General features: G+C 41.2%; 1 protein-coding gene across 11 annotated transcripts in view; it reads right to left on the reverse strand.

The window, feature by feature from the left end:
- The window catches only part of FGFR2 (fibroblast growth factor receptor 2), a 182,375-nt gene that overhangs the window by 81,960 nt on the left and 83,710 nt on the right, over nt 1-16,705 (reverse strand). For 8 of the 11 annotated variants that reach the window (XM_077349948.1, XM_077349950.1, XM_077349953.1 and 5 more), the window contains exons 3-4: nt 8,201-8,467; nt 5,636-5,710 (exon numbers count right to left, since the gene is read on the reverse strand). The exons of the other annotated variants lie outside the window; for them this stretch is intronic. In XM_077349948.1, coding sequence (XP_077206063.1) covers nt 5,636-5,710; nt 8,201-8,467 — 342 coding nt within the window. The remainder of the gene's footprint in view (nt 1-5,635; nt 5,711-8,200; nt 8,468-16,705) is intronic. 11 annotated transcript variants of the gene reach the window in all.

The following is a 16,705-nucleotide window of genomic DNA, read 5'->3' on the forward strand; positions in this document are numbered from 1 at the left end:
CTTCCATATCAATAGCTTAACAATGATATCCATAAACAATACAATGTGAGCCTAGACAGCTAATGGAATATGAAACAAAAAGTAGCCATTGCTTCACAATGACATCATAACATTTCTGCACTTCAAGAAATCAAATTCATAAGTTACCCTATAGCAGTGGTCCCCTACCACCAGGCCGCGACTCCCCCCACCCCCACCCCCCACCCCCGCAGTTAGAAACTTCCCAGGCTGCAAGCAAAGCGGCTGCCAAAGCGGCCGATTAGCTTGCGGCCCGGCAAGCTTCTTTCTGCGGGAGGGGAAGGAAGGGAAGCACAGCCGCCAGCGCAAACGCACATGTGCAGACCTGCCGCGCATGCGCATTTGCACATGGGCTTCCACGGATCGCTCTCCGCCCCCACTGGTCCACAGCCTGAAAAAGGTTGCGGACCACTGCCCTATAGTACCCAGAATAATATTAATGAATAAACTCAGGATGATCTTGATAGGCTCAAGAACTGGGGAAACTAAATAAAATGAAATTAAATATGGACAGCTGTAAAGTTCTGCATTTAGGTAGGAAAAACCATTTACACCCATATAGGATGAGACTTGTCTTGGCAGTAATATGTGTGAAAAGGATCAGCAGTGTAACTTGGTGGCTAAAAAGGCAAATGGGATTTTGAGCTGCATCAAACAGAGTATCGCATCCAGATCACAGGAGGTGATGATACCTCTGTACTCTGCTCTGTTCAACCTCACGTAGAGTACTGTGTTCAGTTTTGGGCACCACAGTTGAAGAGGGATGCAGATAAACTGGAGTGTGTCCAGAGGAGGGCAACAAAGATAGTGAAGGGTTTGGCGACCAAGACATATGAGGAAAAGTTGGGAGAGCTTTGTCTGTTAAGCCTGGAGAGGAGACGACTGAGAGGAGATCTGATAAACTCTTCAAGTATTTAAAAGGCTGCTATATAAAGGATGGAGCAGAGTTGTTCTCTCTTGCCCCAGATGGACAGACCAGATCCAATGGGATGAAATTACGTATAAACATCTCAAAGAAATTCCTGATAGTTAGAGCGGTTTCTCAGTGGAACAGGCTTCCCCAGGAGGTGGTGGAGATTTTTAAACAGAGATTTTTAAACATCTTTAGAGATTTTTAAACATCTTTAGAGATTTTTAAACAGGCTGGATAGCCATCTGACAGAGAGGCTGATTCTGTGAAGGTTCAAGGAGGGGCAGGTTACAGTGGATGAGTGATGTTGTGAGGGTCCTGCATAGTGCAGGGGGTTGGACTAGATTACCCAGGAGGTACCTTCTAACTCTATGATTCTATGAATGCCAAGACATCACAAAACTCAATTTCTGCAAAGAATATTTGATGTTTTAAAATGTTTATCAAATATAAGCCATAGGAAATAGGGTTTGTTGGAAGAAAAAGTGAAAACACATTGAAAATGAAAGAGCAGTGTTTGACCAGTCTACTATTTACTAATAGATAATTAAACAGATATTTCCTTGTCTAATATTATGGCAACTATTTCTACACACAGGCCCTTTCCTGGCAATAACAGCCCTTTGATTAACTTCATGGCAGAAGCATAACCATTAATTCAGTTTGTTCATTTGCCTGTTTAAAATTTAAGAACTAAAACCTATTTTGCAATGGCCACATATAATTATTTTGCAATAGATCCTTTCTGAAATAAATCACATTTACTGTGAACATTTTTGGGATCAAAGAGGTCTAGAAACATAATTTATCTCTCAGCTCTGCTTCATTTCCTTTATTACAACTCCATAATAAACAAGCCGTTCCACTGGACAAATTCATGGCAGTCCTTAAAATAAGCATATGCTGAAGATTCTTACGCGCCACTCCCCCCCCTGCATCTCAAAATAAAATACAGCTGGAGAAGACGACAGAATAAGCAATTTTATCCAACCTCCCCACCCAAAGAAAACTGGCAAAATTACACATTAAAATAATTCTAAAAATCTTACATGACTATTTTTGTTTCAGCCTGAAGCCAAAAAAAATTATCAAGCTAGGAAAATTAATGGATACTTGAACATGTAGTTACAAGCAAGACACCAGGCAAGTTATATATGTTTAAAATCAAACTTGTGCAATCAAGGCACAGCTTAATTCTCCCAGAAGAAAAAGATATTAAAAAACACTTTTAAAATTATTCACTAGGAACAGAATTGTAACGTTACATTCAGTCAAGAGAAGAAAAAATGTTATTGAGCTCTAACTCAGTGATTGTATTTGTATTCTAACATTAAACGAAGTAGTTTATTCTGATCAAACTATACATTCTTAGCCATGTTAACTCGACTTCTAGGTGAACAGGACTAGTGGAGTACACTGATTGACATGTGCTTTTGAGAGGACAAGAAGGGACTCAGTAACTGTGACATGGTAATATTATTTGAACATATGAAGCTGCTTTTTGCCAAGTCAGAAAATCTAGTGGTGACAGGGATTGAACCTGGAGACTTCTGCATGCAAAGCAAGTGCTCTGTCACTAAACCACTGATTGTCTCCAAAAATACATGCAGGCTTAATCTTAGCCATTTTCAAACTGTCTTTGTATTCTGTTTTAGTAGCTGGTTGCTGATGGGTTTCTCCTCTATCATTTCAGACACAACCATCATGGTTTCATATGCTTTTTCCACAACTGTCAAGGTTACAAGACTGATACCGCAAAACTAGCAATTTAGCCAGCTCCCACATCAAATTTCACCTCATCTGTAAGCTTACTGAGAGGTCTTGTGCAAAACACTATCTCCCAACCTTAGCCCCTTTTACAATAGGTATCCCTACTTTACTAAGTTGTTACATAGATGTCTGAGATAATGTGAAGCTTCTTCAACTCTCCAAAGTACCATATACATTCCAGGTACGCAATTATTACCATTGTTAAGAATACAAGAGCTATAAAAGTGCCTTTGGGCCTGGTGTAGCCTGTTATCTCTTACACTCTTTGAACTTCTGAGGCCATTTAGGGTTCGTGGTTACAAGTTGCAGGATTTACTCAGCTGTGGGGGTCACAGTTGTGGAATTTCCTATTTCAGGAGAATGACTCAGTCCAATTTGTGGATTTATTCAAAATGTTAGTGAAAAGCTTCCTCTTCTGGAAGATTTGACTGGATGTCTATTTTTAAAACTAATTTAAAATAACAATAATGACATGGCATGACATGTAGAAATTGTGAAAGTGGCTTATTTTGTGAATCTGTGAAATGTGTCGTGTGCGTGTATTGTCAGGTGTCAGTTACGGCAGAAATAAGACACAAATCACTTTTGTTGGCTTTAAATTGGCCACAGCTTTTAATAAACACCTCCCACGGAGGGTTGGCGCTGCACAAGGGAATGAGCCTAGAGTAGGCAGTCAGCCGACTGCCTCGCCCAGCAACCAAAACCCATAGGAAGTCCATCACTGTTCCCCGCTGGGAATACGGACTTACAGGTTTTGGTTTGCCTTATGATGGGAGGTAACTCAAACGGAGGGCCAAGGGGCGCAAACCGCCTTGCCTTACCTCCGAAGTTATCCGATCACAAATGAGCTACACTAGCCCACCCTGCCGGGTCGGCAAAACTGCTCATTGTCATCACCCCCTTAAAGGAGGCCCCAATCCCCGCAGGGAGGCCAATCGCACATCGGCTCCCAACAGGCTCATTCTCCTGTGCCAACCCGCTGAGACAAAATACAACATGAACACAAACAAATAATAACAGGGAGGGTGGGTGGGATCGCTTGCCTGCTTGGAGGCAAAAGGCAGGAAGCAATTGAGCGGCATCCCTAGGACGCTGCTAGCCCCGCCTTTTCCCGAGTGCGCCGCTGTTGCAGCATGCAGACGCCATGGGGGCCTTGAATCCGGGCCGTCTCAATTCCGCCCGCCCTCCTCCCGACAACCGGCACCGCGTGTAAGTCCCCGTCGCCCCATTGTACACTGTAAACCAGTTTGGATTCATGGAGAAAAGTTGGTTAAAATTGCCCTAAATACAATAATAAATCAATGTTATTATTGCTTTATGGGTATTGGTTTTATTTTAATAATTTTGGAGGATAACAGATACAAAAATAACAATAACCAGCAACACCCAGTCCAAGAAGGAAGATATTTCAACTACAAGAGTATAAACTTTCTGATCTGATGTATTTCAATGTTTGTTGAATCATATTCAATAACTATTATGTCCTTATATTTATTTCATTTCTGAATTCTGGGTAACTTTTTATACCCATTTTTAATATATTTAGTTTAATCGGTTTAATCAATGCATCACAGAATGAAGCTATGCCGTTCTTTCAAATCACATGCACTGAAAACACTGGATCAAATTAAAGGCATGGTCTAAGTTCTCCAGTATCCATCACTGTGAATATTATGATCAAGCATGAAGTATCTGACAAATTTTCTGATATGAAGAAGTCAAGACCTGGCTGTAGACAACCATTTAACGTTTTCCCACTGAATCCATTTTATGACCAAAGATCACGTCATCTTTGCACCTTAAACTAAAAATAAGCACTTGAACAATAGCTGGAAGCAATAAAAAGGCCATAGGGGAGAATAATCTAACCTATTGTTTTCTCACAGTTAGTGCTCCTCTACCTTCAGATAAACAGTCTCAGGAACTCTTATATGTGTAATGTGCTTTAATAGTCTATTTATTTAATGCAAGTATTTTATATACAAACAAATACTTGACATGTGTGTGTCACTCTAAGATCCTGCAAGGGCAGCAATCTAGCCGAATTCCTATTTATACAGTCTAACTTCTTCAGTACGGTTCAAATGCTTGACAGCTACCACACAATCCTGGCAGCTACTGAGCAACTGAACTAGACCTTTCTCTGCTGAGCTTGGAACCAGAGCCTTACAAAATATGGAAGGGGTGGCCAAACTGTGGCTCTCCAGAATCCCATGGATTATCATTCCCATGAGTCCCTGCCAGCATATGCCCATGGGAACTGTAGTCCATGGACATCTAAAGAGCCACAGTTCAGCCACTCCTGCATATTGGATGAATGAACAGGAGAAGAATACTACAACAGCATTAGAGTAATGGCCCAACTACAGATTTATGAGCTTTCCCATCATATCTCAAAACATCTTTCTTTTCTTCCTCAGTCCTTTTATTATCTAGCCTTAAGAATTCCAGGGCATATCAAATTATATCTTGCTCCTTTACAGTACAATGTTTACAATATTCAAATTGAGAACACAAATCACAGAAACTGTAAGCAGTAGTGAGGATACTGTAGATATGATTTCGTTTGCTCAATTTTATAATTATCTCTTACATTTTGTCATTGTAAGAATGTAAATAAGATCTAGAAGCAAAAGAAGAGAAAGTGTCACTACTAGATTAAGCTTTTATTTTTTAAAGGAAAATACTGAAATGTTAATGTCAACTAAGATAGAAAGAACAAACAAGCAGGCAAGATTATAATGATTTATTTTCATTTTTCAAAGGCATGAAATACACTAAAAACAGATTAGAGAAAAAAGTGAAAAGCCACTACTAGTAGATAGCTCATGCACTGAAACAGCCAAGAAATACAGTACTGAAGAGTGCAATAGGTTGGAGGGAAGGGATTTTCAATATGGATCTTGCCAGACACCTTCAGCAGTTGGAATTACTTACTGATTTGGTTGTTGTCATTCACAAAATCCTCAGAGCCATCGGTGTCATCTTCATCATCTCCAGATGAAAGAACATCTGAAGTTTAAAAATTTAAAATTGTTCACCTGCTACATATTGTAAGCAAACAGACCTATTTTCTGTGGCCTGGATTTCTAAAAGGCACATCTGGAACAGATTTTCTTTTAAGAGCACAAGCGTCACACACTTTATCGCTGAGTGTTCTAGTACATTTTATAAGCTACATCAGCCACAATCCAATGAAGCTACATACTTGTGCGGAGAAGATCCTCATGTGCAGCTGGAACCACCTTTGAAGTTTCTGCTGCAACGGAGCCTCCAGCTGTGCTCACGATGTTCTCCGACACACATATATTGCCTTGTTGGATAATGGCCACGGAAATTTCAGAATCAAGTTTTTAACACTATTTTTAAAAGTCTATTCCCCCCCCCTAAAAACTAAAGAGAGAAGATTGTCTACTAACTTGCAGAAAAAGTTCATCTGAAAGCTGGATAAAAGATGAAAAATGAAACTTTGGTACAAAGATATACTTGGATTAATCAAAAGTCATTGTTAACTACAGTTCATATGATGGCTGTTCTACTCTTAAATACATTGTTTTATTTTCCTTTATACTCATGATTTGATGAAGATGTTGAATAATATTGGGGAGAGGATCACACCCTGCGGAACTCCACAAAGGAGTTGGCAGTGGTGAGATTGGTTCTCCCTGATTATGACCCTCTGACCTTGACAGTGGAGAAATGTGGTGGGCCCCAAAAGGGCAGTTCCTTAGGACCCCATGTCCACAAGGCAGCAAGCAAGAAAATTGTGGCCCACCATATCAAATGCTGTAGTCAACTGTCACCAGAGATCATCCAGCAGGGCAAACAGAATTGTCTCGACCCCATGGCCAGGGTGGAAGCCCAACTGGAATAGATCCAGAACTCATGCTTCCTCCAAACATACTAGCAGCTGGTTCACGGCAGCTCTTTAATTCACCTTCCCAGAAACGCAAGATGGGGCAGTAATTGGCTGGGTCCCAGAGGTCCGACGATGGTTTCTTCAAAAGGGTATGAACCATTGCCTCCTTCAGACCATCTAGGAATACCCCTGTCAATAAGGACAGGTTATAATCTCCTGGAGCAGTCTTTCTACCTTCTTGTCACTCATCTTTAGGAGCCACAAGGGGCAGAGGTCTAGAGGACAAGTGTTCAGCCTCACTGAAGGTAGCAGCAGCAACTCTGCACAAGACTCCTAAAAAGCACTCCTTCAGAGGCAGCCAAGGGGTCTCTGGTTCATTTGCTGTAGTAAATGCAGTAGTGTGATGAAGAATCCACAAAGTAGGAATCACATAAGCTTTGCAGCTAATGTCCAATCGACTTCTAATTGGGTGCCCTTCTTGCACGGCAGCAAGAGACCAAATTATCCTAGATAACTGATCCGGGCATCCGCTAGCAGATGCAATGGAGGTGGCATAAAACTCTCACTTAACCTCTCTCACTGCCATTTCATAGGCCCTCATAAGAAGAAGAAGAAGAGTTGGTTCTTATATGCCGCTTTTCCCTACCCGAAGGAGGCTCAAAGCGGCTTACAGTCGCCTTCCCATTCCTCTCCCCACAACAGACACCCTGTGGGGTGGGTGAGGCTGAGAGAGCCCTGATATTACCGCTCGGTCAGAACAGTTTTATTAGTGCCGTGGGGAGCCCAAGGTCACCCAGCTGGTTGCATGTGGGGGAGCGCAGAATTGAACCTGGCATGCCAGATTAGAAGTCCACACTCCTAACCACTACACCAAACTGGCTCTCAATAAGCATCCTAGATGTTCTTGCTGCCTCATTGCAAGTTTGCCTCCAACCTCGCTCTAGTCATCTCAACTTCTGCTTCTTTTTGCACAACTCTTCATTATACCAAAGGCTGTCTTGGACCGTGGGGGAGAGAGGGTATCGAGAATGACCTAATTGATGGCAATCACTATCTGGTTCTGCCAACAGGTCTACATCTGATTATGCACGTTCAGAGAAGTTTGAAATTATTTAAACTGTCTAATTATCCATATTCATTCTGTCCAACTTCCCAACATACAGACTTCTAAATATGTCAATATCATTTTTTGTATTTTCTCTATAATTTTGAGCAGCAAACCTCAGAATACTAGTGCTAGAAAGCAACATCAAAGGATATCCTGGACCTCTATGCCTTATTTGCTGACCTTCTAGGACAAATGGATGGCTGCTGAATGAAACAGGCTAATGGACTAGATAGACTACTAGTCTAATCCAGGAGGGATTTCCTTATGTTCATTTGAAATTCATATTATTGGAATGTTTGGGGCTATATTGGTGACTACTATTGGTAAGTGCTAGGATTTATACTATGTTTTGTACATATAGAAGAGTAAGAATGTAACAGACACTTTTAAAAGCGCCACCATAATCTCGCCTAAATAAATGTGTATAGGGCAGGAATGCTATTTCACACATTCTTTTTATACCTTAATAGGAGGTTTAGGAGAATTAGATCACAACTGTTTGCACACAATAAAATCTGCATTTCAGCAAACTCACCTGTAACATTTACAATGAAGTAGATGATATCACTGTCTGTAGTCCTAACACTAGTGCAAGCATAAAGGCCTGAATCTTTAGGTGTGGTATCTTTAATCCGCAAATATTCCCCAGTCATAAATGTTCGATTGTTGGGCACCAAATGGACCCCATCTTTAATCCAACTACTCTTGATGGCATCTTTCAGTGGACAATTCAAGTTCAGAGGGTCTCCCGGAAGTACAGAATATACATCAGGCTGAGAGATCTGATATTTGGTTGGTGGCTCTGCAGAAGTAAGGAAAAAGTGGACATAGAAGGAGAAGGGGAGAAAGAAAAAAATGTCCAACAACTGTCAATGAAGACTGTTTTATCCATAGATATTGTGTAAATTTTACAAAAAAAAAATAAATATATATTTTAAGATCCTCTAGACTACTTGCTACTTTAGCACATGAAAATGCAAGCATTGTGATAAAACAGATTTTGGCCTTGGGGCGGTTCTGCTCTTGTCAGGTTAAAAGACAGGGGTAAAAGCAGACCATGTGACAAGGCAAACTCGCAAGAGACACAGGGCAGCTCTGAATAATGAATCCACAAATACCAAAAGCTGAGTTAAGCTACACAAGGGAAGCATGCAGTATGGCAGTTTGCTACATGCATGAGCTCTGATAATTTTGTAAATGCATCAAATAAAGTAAAATCTTTAACGTAAAAAAATCAAGATACAACAATTTAGTCTTTAAGATAATACTTTGCTGGTGATTTTTAAAAAATCACACTGGCATGGAAGCATGGAAAGCAAGACAACAGAGCCTGTCATATTGCCAGTTCTAAAGCATGAAAAGGCTACATTCAAAAATAATTCTGAAAACATTAAAGAGATAAATTTCTTAGATGAGTATTTCTAATGCATATGTGCTCAGAGGGAGCAGATGTGGCCAAATTACAAACCCAAAGGCAAAGTAGCAGACAATCTTCTACCCTAGGGGTAGAAGTAGCCCTGTGGCTGACTCGGCCTCCTGTGCCAACCGGATTTGCCAATCAGATTTGCAAAGGTGCCTTCAGGTTTAAAAGCATCGAGTATTCCTGTCTTAACTTTTGCTTCAGTTCAGTGATAAACTACAAAAATAGATTCAAATGAGTGGCCGTGTTGGTCTGAAGTAGCACAATAAAATCAGAGTCCAGTAGCACTTTTAAGACCAACAAAGATTTATTCGAGCTCACGCCTTGAATAAATCTTTGTTGGTCTTAAAGGTGCTACTGGACTCTGATTTTATTAAACTGCAAAAATGAAAGGGTGTACAGACCGTACTAAAGTACAAGCACAGCTCATGCTACTTTGTCCACTTTGAGCAGGGCACCACTTCCACATCAACATGACCTCTTCACATAAAAGATAATGAAGGTCATCAATGAAAACAATTGAATTTAAAAAGTACGACAATGTACAGGAATGAGGAAGAGACAAAAAAACACATCCCACACCACAGCAATAGTTTGAACAGCGTATCTGAGCAACAAAGAAGAAATATTCCTCTCATATGTTTTAATTATGTTGATACCATCCAAGTAATTCTTCGTTTTCAAATTGCCATTTGATAAGATTGACATCTAAACATATTTTATTCAGATGTTCACATTTTCCATGTTTAGATTTTAGAACTGAGTCTCAGAAATTTTGAAAGCTGGAAATTCTTTGGCCAACAAATTGACTCAGAACTTTAATATGCTTTTTAAAAAATAATAAATGTGTTGCGGTAATTATGAATTCCATCAATCTATCACATCAATGTTATATTTTGCATCAAAAATGGATAATTAGGAGGATTCTCCATATGGAGAATGACACAATTTTAAGCATATATATTATAATATTAATACAAATATTTTATATTAATAAAAGGTTAAAGCTAAAAAACACAACAAAATTGTCAAGAGTTGGTTATTTTGTTTAGCTTTGCTGAAACTACAGAACAAGCAAGACTAATTTACTTTGTAGCAGGGGGGGGTTAAACTTTTTTGGGCTGGGGGCTCTTGACTCCCAGGCATCCCTAATGTCCCTCATGCACAAACAAACTCACACCTCTTTCTTGGTGTTAGGTCTCCTGCAAATTCAAAACACACTATATTGCCTACACTTCTGCTTTGGTTGTTATGCAGTGACCATATTTTAATATGGAAAAAATATATACATTATTTGTAAAAGTCATTTGTAAAAGCCACTTCGGATCCTCATTAGGGAGAAAAATAGAGGGAGAGGGAAAGAGAAGCATGCAAATGAAAAATCTCAGTGCGAGGACCAAGCAGGAGAAGGCTTTTCCAGTCTTCCAAAGATGGAAACTTTTTTGGAAGGGTTGCCATCCCTGGGTTAAGAAATTCCTGGAGATCTGGGATACAGTCTGGGAACAGAGGGGGGGGGAGCTCAACAGGAATATTATCCCATCCAGCCCACCTTCTGAAGCTGTCGTTTTCTTCAAGCAGCTAAGCAGGTTTTCCCTGATCAACACTGGGATGGGAGACCACCAAGGAAATCCAGGGTCACTACTATCCAGTGGCAGGCAATGGCAAGCCACCTTGGAATGTTTCTTGCTAGGAAAATGCAGACTGCTGCCCTCTACTGTCCAAAAACTCATCACTGCCCCCCTGGATCACCACCCCTGAATGGGGCATTCTGCCCACTCTGGGAGCTCCTACTTTATAGTACCTTTGACACTATTTTCCATAACCACTGCAACTCATCTTATCTAGTGTAGTAAATTTGTTTATAAAACTTAGTGGGACCAGCAATTTACAGGAGTTTTAAAAAAACAACCTTTGATTATTTTTATGTTAAATTTATGTATAACTCTTTAAATACATACCCACAGCATTGGGTGTCTGAAAATCCCATCAAAGTTTCTACCATCTAATCTGAAGACAGGGTAGAATTATAGCTAACTATGCCTCCTCCCATTATTAGGGAAGTAATGTTTAGATTCGCTTATGTTCAAAATACTTCCATATATAGTTTTACCCCTTAGTGTCCATTGATTCAAGAGAAGTCAAAAGTCAACTTTAGTCACAGTTGGAAAAGAAATGGTTAGCGATTAGGGCATGAACAAAGGATTAAAACTGCTCATGAATTGCTTTGTGCAAATTAATCTCTTGGCATGGATGATGTCATGGCAAAGACATAAAATATCATGAATTCTTACCACATGAAAAAATTGTTTGGAAATCTAGAGCTATTTCAGGTAAGTCTTTGTTTAGCCAAACTCAAATCTAGAAGCATTTAAAGACCATCACTTTTTATAATGTTTGCCTATAAAGTCTCCCAGTGTATTTTTTGACGGAATGCCCAAAAGCAAACAGAAAGCAGGTGGGATACTGCAGTATTATTCTGTCCAACACTTTTATGTGAAAAGGCCTACAGGTTTAAGCTCTTTGGAATCGCAGCCAACATGAAAACTACACTACTAGACAAAATTAACCCCTTTCCCACTGTAGTAATCTGGCCCAAGCTAGTAAAGATTTTATTTTATTTTTTTTGCACTTGCGCTAGATTTAGCATAAAATTATGCCATCTCTTTTCCTGGCAAGAGTATACTGGAGAAAAGATACATCAGGACACTCCCACCGTTAACAGGAAAAACAGTCAATCCTCAGGGTGGTCAGCAACCCGCTTGCATATGAATGGGAAAAAATTATGCTTTTCCATATTCTAAATTATGCATTACAGCAAGCAAGACAACTTGGCCACTAGCACTCGGCAAATTACTACACTCCTCCTTCCTTCAGAAGAAAGAGAAACTTGACTTTCAAGTTAAACCCGCAACTTAGAGTGGGTTGGCACATTACCAGGAGGCAGGAAAAGGAGCAGAACGAGTAACCCATTCCTTTTAGTTCCTCACTTACACTAAAATACTCAAAAACAAACCTGTCAAAACTATTTGAAAAGCTGGACATCTATAATGGCTTGCCAAGCTATAAGGAGACTATATTACCAACTACCTTCTTTCCTAGATTTCTGGTCAGTATTTTTTATTCATTTTACAAAATTTATACATCACATTTCTGCCTTCAAAAAGGCCAAAGTGGCCAACAAATTAAAAACATATAAATCAAATTATATCTTTAAAACCAACAAAAACACACCATTAAAATACTTCAAACCACGACAACTCCAGGGATTCTTGGAAGAAAGTGACACGACCCCTTATAGTCCGGCTTCTGGCCTGGCCATGGTATGGAGACTGCTCTGGATTGAAAATCTCTGAAGAAAACTAGATCTAGGCAGGTCGGTGCTTCTGCTACTACTAGATCTGATAACTGTGTTCAATACAGTCGACAACCAACTATTGACCCACCACCTAGTCAAGATGGGAGTTAGAGAGACAGCCTTGAAGTAGCTGAAGTCCTTTCTTCAAAATCAGGGACAAAGGGTGGCAGTTGGGGAGAACTGATCTGGAGTTTCAGGCTGGGATGTCATCAGTAAGCAGATAGCACCCAGCTCTTTCTGTTAATAGATGACCATCTGTCAAAACCCACAGACAATCTGGCCTGGTGTCTGGAGGCCTAGGGCATGATTTTGAACTTCTTATCGATGGGGGCCCAAATCACAAAGACAGCACATCTGGCATTTTTCCACCTATGCCAAACAAGAGAGCTTGCACCCAATCTCTCAGAGCTAAAACTAGCCAGAGTGATCCATGCAACAACCACCACTAGATTAGATTTCTACACCTTGCTTTACACAAGGCTGCCCTTAAGACTGCTCTGGAAACGCAACTGGTTCAAAATGCAGCTGCATGAATCCTGACAGGGACTCAATGGAAAGCACACATAGCACCAGTGCTTGCTCAACTCTACTGGCTCCAGACTGGAAACTGAATAGGTTCAAGTCTGGGATCCGCTTCTTCCTTTATAACTTCCCAAGAGCATTACAATCTTCAGCTCAGGATGTGCTCGGGGTCCCCAGCCTGATAGAGGTGAAATTGGCCCAGGCCCTAGCCTCGTGGAATGAGCTCCTGGGAGAAATCAAGGCCTTGAGGGACCTTAATCAGTTCTCACAAGGACTGTCAGATAGAGCTATTCCACCTGGCTTATGGCCAAGGCCCACAATAACATGCACCAAAATAGCTGGCCTCACTACTAGGAGGAGGAGGAAAAGATAGAAAATCAGCTCCCTACTAGAGGATTCTCCTGTCTGGAAATTTTAGAGAGTTATTTGTGTATTGTAACTGTTTTAAAGTGTTAAATCGTATGTTGATTTTCTTGATGTTACCTGACTTGAGCATTTGGAAGGGAAGAATAAAAATATTAGAACAATATTAAAATTTCTATATCACCCTCCCAGAATGGCTCAGGGTAGGGTATATAATATGGTTAAGAATTAACAATGAATTAAAACCAACACATAAATATAAAAATCAACCACTGACAATATAAAACATGACAAAAACATAATTGATTATTTAGTACCATTTAATAGCAGCCTCCAGATTATTCACAAGACTAGATCTTTCTCTATGGAGGTGTTATGTAGGGTAGGACCATAGATATTGTTAAGTCATTGGCCCCAACCAAAAGCTTGGGGGAAGACCAGTCTTGAAGGCCCTGTGAAACTGTGCCAGCTTTGATAGGGCCCAGAGCTTCTTCGGGAGCTCATTTCACCAAGTATGGGCCAGGACTGAAAACTTCCTGGCAGTGTTTGACGCTAAACATACTTCTTTAGGGCCAGGGACTACCAGCTACTTAACCCTGATCCAGAATTAAATCCAAAGCCAGTGCAGCTGCCAAAGCACAGGCTGAATGTGGGTCCTCCAAGGTGTTCCTGTGAGGACCTGGGGCACTGTGTTCTGGACCATCTGCAATTTTCTGGTCAGGGATAAGGGAAAGCCCACATAGGGTGAGTTATAAGTCCAATCTAGAGGTGACCATCATTTGAATCACTGTGTCTAGGTGTTCCAGGACCAGATAGGGTGTTAGTAATTTGGCTTGGTGAAAATGGAAGAATGGCAGCCATGCTACACTTGTGATCTGCAGCTCAACGGTAAGGTAGGCATCTAAGATCACAACCAGATTCATGGCCGAATGTAAGCTGCACCTCATTCAGGCTGGGTAATCATGCTTCCTTGCAGGGACCTTTCCTACCCAGCCATAGGACCTCTGAGTTTGAAGGGTTAAGTGTCAAGAGACTCCAAGGTGAATGTGGGCAGCTGTCCATCAGGAGGCTGAACTGGGTGTCATCAGTGTATTTATGACACTCCAAAACCTCTGAGGAGCTGGGGAAGACATTAAATAATGTTGGGCAGATAACCATGCCCAGTGGAACTCCACAAGGTAGCTGGCAGCAGTGTGATACATTCTGCCAAGTGTAGCCCTTTGTCCGCGACCTTGAGAAAAGGAATTCAGACACTTTAGAGATGTCCCCTATATCCCAATGTCAGTAAGACAGCGAGCTAAAAGCTCATGATCAACTATGTCAAACGCTGCTGGAGCAGCTGTTATCAGATGGCATCCATCAGAGAAACCAACGCCATCTCCTCATGGCCAGTTCAAAAGCTAGACTGGAAAGGATCCAAGACTGAAGTTTCCTCTTGGTGTGCTAATTAGCTGGTCCACAGAGGCCCTTTCAACCACCTTCCCAAGAAACACCAAATGAGAAATGGGACTGTAGCTAGATCCAGGGATTTTTTTTCCAGTAAGAGCCATTGCCTCTTTAAGTCCTCTTGGGAACTCTCATATCAAAGAGAAATTATCTCCCAAAGGAGGCCTCCTATCCTCTCTTTAGTCCTTTGAGGAGCCATGAGGGGCAGAGGTCCAGAGGACCCATACCCCAAGGTGGTACCCCATTTTGCAACAGGGACTTACTTGTAAGTAAGTATACATAGGATGACTTTATCACCTTTATGATTCTTGGGTTAAGAGTCTTTGAATTTGGGGAGTTCTCAAACTACCCAGCAATATCCTAGGTGGTGAAAAAGGAAAAGTGTGCTTTAGAAATTGGTATGACTGCATTGATAATATGGACCCAAAACAAAAGTAAGGTGATGCAAGATGAACAGTGAGATGGAAAGAGAATCCTATTTGTTCAGAGAGATTTTAAATATTCAGAAGTGTATAGAAACTTATATCATCATCATACTATATATATATATATAAGAAATAAACCATCTTTCTGATAGTTGAACATTCAAAACCCTCTGATTGGCCTTCACTGGGGGACTCACTCACTTCCTCCTCCCCTGTTCCTTCTCCGTGACATTTCTCAGCACTTGCTAGGAGGAAGAGTTGGCAGAAGGTGAGCTGGGCATGTGGGGGAGGAAGCCAACCAATGTTATGCTACGACTGCAGCATCAACCCCAGCAGCCCATATAGCCTGGCTGGCCTACCATGCTCCATGCCCTCCTGCCCTCCAGGAAGAATGGCAGCCCAGTAGGCTCACTCTGCCAACTCACCACCTGGGCTACCCTGCTCTATAGGAGCCCTCTCCCCCTCTGTCTCCTGTCTTTCCCTTACTACAGGTACCTTCCAATTTATCCATGTAGCACATGCTATGTGATTTGTACTTCCAGGGGCCCCACATAGTGCCTCTGCCCCCATTCTGGCTGCTCCCACCACAATTGTACTCTGTTAGGGCCCTGCAATCCTTAAACTGACTCTGGTGTTACGGGTCCGACAAATCCTTTAACTACTCGTGTTTGTCCAAGAAGAAGCATGAGAACAGGCACATAAAATGCTAATCTGGCAAGTCCCTTGCTGTGGCAAATCCCAGCAGAAAAAAACAAAACATGGTGATAGGAAGAAACAACATCATGGTAGGGTTGGGCGCTTTGGCGCCCGAAGTGGCCGTTCGCTCCAGCGCTGTGTCGCACGGGGGAGGGGAGGTGCAGGTGTCGGTGTGCCAATGGGTGTACTGACGCCCACACCTCCCCTCCCCCCACCCCCACAGCGCAATGCTGGATGTGTCGGGAGCGAACGGCCGCTTCGGGTGCCAAAGCGCCAAACTCTACATCATGGCAAAAAACGAAATAAGAACATACACATTCACATGTTGCACCGGTGAACTCTTTGCTAGTTTAAAAGAATGAAATAATAACAGCTATCAATACTTTTTGTTCCATATTAGGCACCTGATTCAGCAAAAAAGGTTTCAGTATATCAAAATACAAACTTAAAAAATCATTTTGTGGAAGTTTTCTGTGTAACTATCAACTTTTCCAGCTGTGCCAATGAATATGCAGAAAGTGCATCGTAAACATCCTCTTGGAGGATAGAAGTCGTCTCCTGCCAAGACAGCCCCACATAAAACAGCAAGTGTTTTCAAAATTAAAAAAAAAACTTCAATAGAAGAACAATAAAAAGGAAAGGAATTTGGCTCTTTTTGAATGCTTGACAAAGTACCAAAATCATATACTGGAAATGTTAATTATACTCAAGCAGGAAAGTGTGATAAATTAAAAACTGTTGTTTGAGCAGAGGAAAAAAGAGCCTGGGAACAAAACTGTTTCACTACTTGCATCTTAAGGCTGGCATCTAAAC

The sequence above is a fragment of the Paroedura picta genome, chromosome 8, assembly GCF_049243985.1.
Source record: "Paroedura picta isolate Pp20150507F chromosome 8, Ppicta_v3.0, whole genome shotgun sequence".
Classification (NCBI taxonomy): domain Eukaryota; kingdom Metazoa; phylum Chordata; class Lepidosauria; order Squamata; family Gekkonidae; genus Paroedura; species Paroedura picta.